At 59.7% G+C, this 2,271-nt stretch overlaps 1 protein-coding gene across 1 annotated transcript; it reads right to left on the bottom strand.

Moving 5' to 3' along the window:
• Positions 1–393: 393 nt before the first annotated feature.
• TMSB10 (thymosin beta 10) lies at positions 394–1,665 on the bottom strand. Its single transcript, XM_043917763.1, has 3 exons — positions 1,356–1,665; positions 964–1,078; positions 394–678 (listed from the first exon to the last, which is right to left on the bottom strand). Exons 1-3 carry the CDS (start codon positions 1,521–1,523, stop codon positions 650–652), a joined length of 312 nt encoding a protein of 103 aa, XP_043773698.1. The 5' UTR covers positions 1,524–1,665; the 3' UTR covers positions 394–649.
• Positions 1,666–2,271: the final 606 nt, after the last annotated feature.

Genomic DNA, 2,271 nt, shown 5'->3' with positions numbered 1-2,271 from the left:
GAACTCTCTGTTCTCTCCTGGTGGTCATCAGAATTAAGAGGCGGCCAGAAAAACAAAAACAAAAACAAAAAACGGTGGGACTGGAAAAGCTTATCAAAAACAATTATGTCCTTTTGCCAAAGCATTTTCCAAGACAGCTTCCAGGAACTTAAAAGTGGGGTTAAATTTTGCATCGATTGCATTATAAGCAAGAATAAGTGGCTAATAACCTATGAAATCTTACGGAGGAACAGGCAAATCCAAAACTAAAAAATGGTCCCCTCCAAGCCAGCCCATTCTGCGACCCCCTCCCCCGCTCTGCGGCAGGAACTCCCGATTCCTGCGCGCCGCCGGGGTTTCGCTGCAGCGGCACTACCCACGCATACTCAACTAAGAGAGAGAGCACGCCAGCCATGCCACGAGGTGTGTTTTATTTTCATTAATCATACAAATAATTTTCTATAATATTCCAGGGCAAACCGGAGAAATTTGGCAGTCCGATTGGAAGGTCCCCTTCAGAGACCCGCGGGCCGGTGGCGACGGCACGGTGTGCCCGGGTTCACAGTGCAGCTTGTCGCGCGTGTACATCTTGCAGGTGGCTCTTCCTCCACATCACGGCTAAGGTCTCCAAGATGATGCGGTGGAGAATCCTCCAGGTTCGCGGGAAATTTCACTTTGCTTGCTTCTCCTGCTCAATGGCTGTGGAGAGAGCAGGAAATGGACACTGGGGGGATGGGGACCCCTGGCAAACCCCCCCAAACGGGGCGCTTGCAAACCTGGTTTGGGCAAGGCACCCACGAGGTCTAGGGATTAAGAAAGAGGCGTGGGGCTGGGAAGAGAGAGGCGCTTTGTGCAACAGAAACAGGGGCTGAGGCCGCCCGATGGGAAGCAACTGCCGGATGGGGTGTGGGGCTGGGTTAACGGGAAGGGCGGGGTGGGGACTGGGCTGGGAGCCCGCGGACCCGGAGGCGGGGGCGGACTCACTCTCTTTGGTCGGCAGGGTGTTCTTCTCCTGCGTCTCAGTCTTCTTCAGCTTGGCCTTATCGAAGCTGTTGATTTCCCCCATGTCGGGCTTGTCTGCCATTTTCTTAAAACAATTCTAGCGGGCAAATCAAGGCGGTTGGCCGGAAGCCAGCGGCCCCCTCTACCCTCCCCGCCTCCGCTCCACGACGTGGCACTCGGGCTGGGGCGTTCCCGACAGCCCGAAGCCGAGGATCTGGGCACGTCCCGCACCCGGCTCCGCAACCCCAGGGTGTGGCCCGCCCGCCCCGGCATCCCGTCGGGGAAAAGGCGCCCGACGAGGCCCCCGCGCACCCGCCAGGAAAACCCGCTCTGACCCCACCCGGACTGGGCCTCCGCCCCAGAGAGCCGCTCACCGAGAAGTTCCGCTTGCAGTCCGCGGTCCCGGGGCTCCCACTCGCGTTGCTGCAGCAAAAGACAAAAGAGCGGCGCCCGCCCCTCGCCTTATATAGGCCGCGCCCGCCACTCCCCTCCTCTCGCCCGCCGCAGCGGGGGCGGGGCCGGCGGCCGGGGGGCGGGGCCATCGCGGGTCGCTCACTCCCCCACCGCGCCCTCCGCCCTGCTGCCCGCCCTGCTGGACCCCGTTCTTCCCGCGCGCGCGGTCCCTTTACCCAGTTCCCCCAGCTCCCTGGACCCCGAGGTGGAGGCAGCAGGAGCCGCCAGGGTGGGTGCCACGCCCTCGGTTTTCTAGGGGGCTGCACTCACTCCTCTCCGGAAATTCGCTGCTCAGCCGCAGCAGGGGCGTGGGAGGTCGGCGGGGGGAAGGGCGTACGGTTGGGTGTGGGTGTACTAAGTGTGCAGTGTATCGTTGTTGAGTATGGATGTGCAGACGTGCTCGCGCGCTTTACAGCAGTCCCAGCTTGCAGGAGACACCCATCCCAGTGCAGTCCCCACGTGTTTTGCCTTTAGCTTCCCGGAAATCCCCCACCCCCTTTCCCTCTTCTGGAGGTGAACGCCTGCGGGGCTCACACTTAAAGAATCCGAACCAGGGGTCCTAGAGATGAAACACAGGGAGATACAGATAGGTTTCCACTGCTCTTTGCTGCTATTGGGGGCCCGTTGTCTCCCTTCTTTTCGAGATGGGCAGTTCCTGCCCCACCGCTGATGCTCCTTTAGGACGCTTGTTACAAACATTGTCTGAAAGGCGATGGTGGGAGCAGGCAGCCCCCAGAGGCTTGCTGTGTTCTTTTTCTCACAGGGCTCCTAGGGACGTAGTGTCCCAAGGTTCGGTTTTTCTCCTTGAATTAACCTTGAATATGTCCCTACAAAGGT

The sequence above is a fragment of the Cervus elaphus genome, chromosome 11 (genome assembly GCF_910594005.1).
Source record: "Cervus elaphus chromosome 11, mCerEla1.1, whole genome shotgun sequence".
Lineage (NCBI taxonomy): Eukaryota > Metazoa > Chordata > Mammalia > Artiodactyla > Cervidae > Cervus > Cervus elaphus.
Note: the sequence above shows the minus strand (reverse complement) of the source record. Positions and strands in the feature narration are given on the sequence as shown.

What these genes read in the sequence shown, in the direction of transcription:
- TMSB10 (XM_043917763.1), bottom strand. Translation starts at nt 1,523, where the DNA reads ATGGCCCCGCCCCCCGGCCGCCGGCCCCGCCCCCGCTGCGGCGGGCGA. An exon ending in ACTGCAAGCGGAACTTCTCG is followed by an intron (nt 1,079 to 1,355) that starts GTGAGCGGCTCT and finishes TTTGCCCGCTAG; the next exon opens with AATTGTTTTAAGAAAATGGC. An exon ending in CACCCTGCCGACCAAAGAGA is followed by an intron (nt 679 to 963) that starts GTGAGTCCGCCC and finishes CTCTCTCCACAG; the next exon opens with CCATTGAGCAGGAGAAGCAA.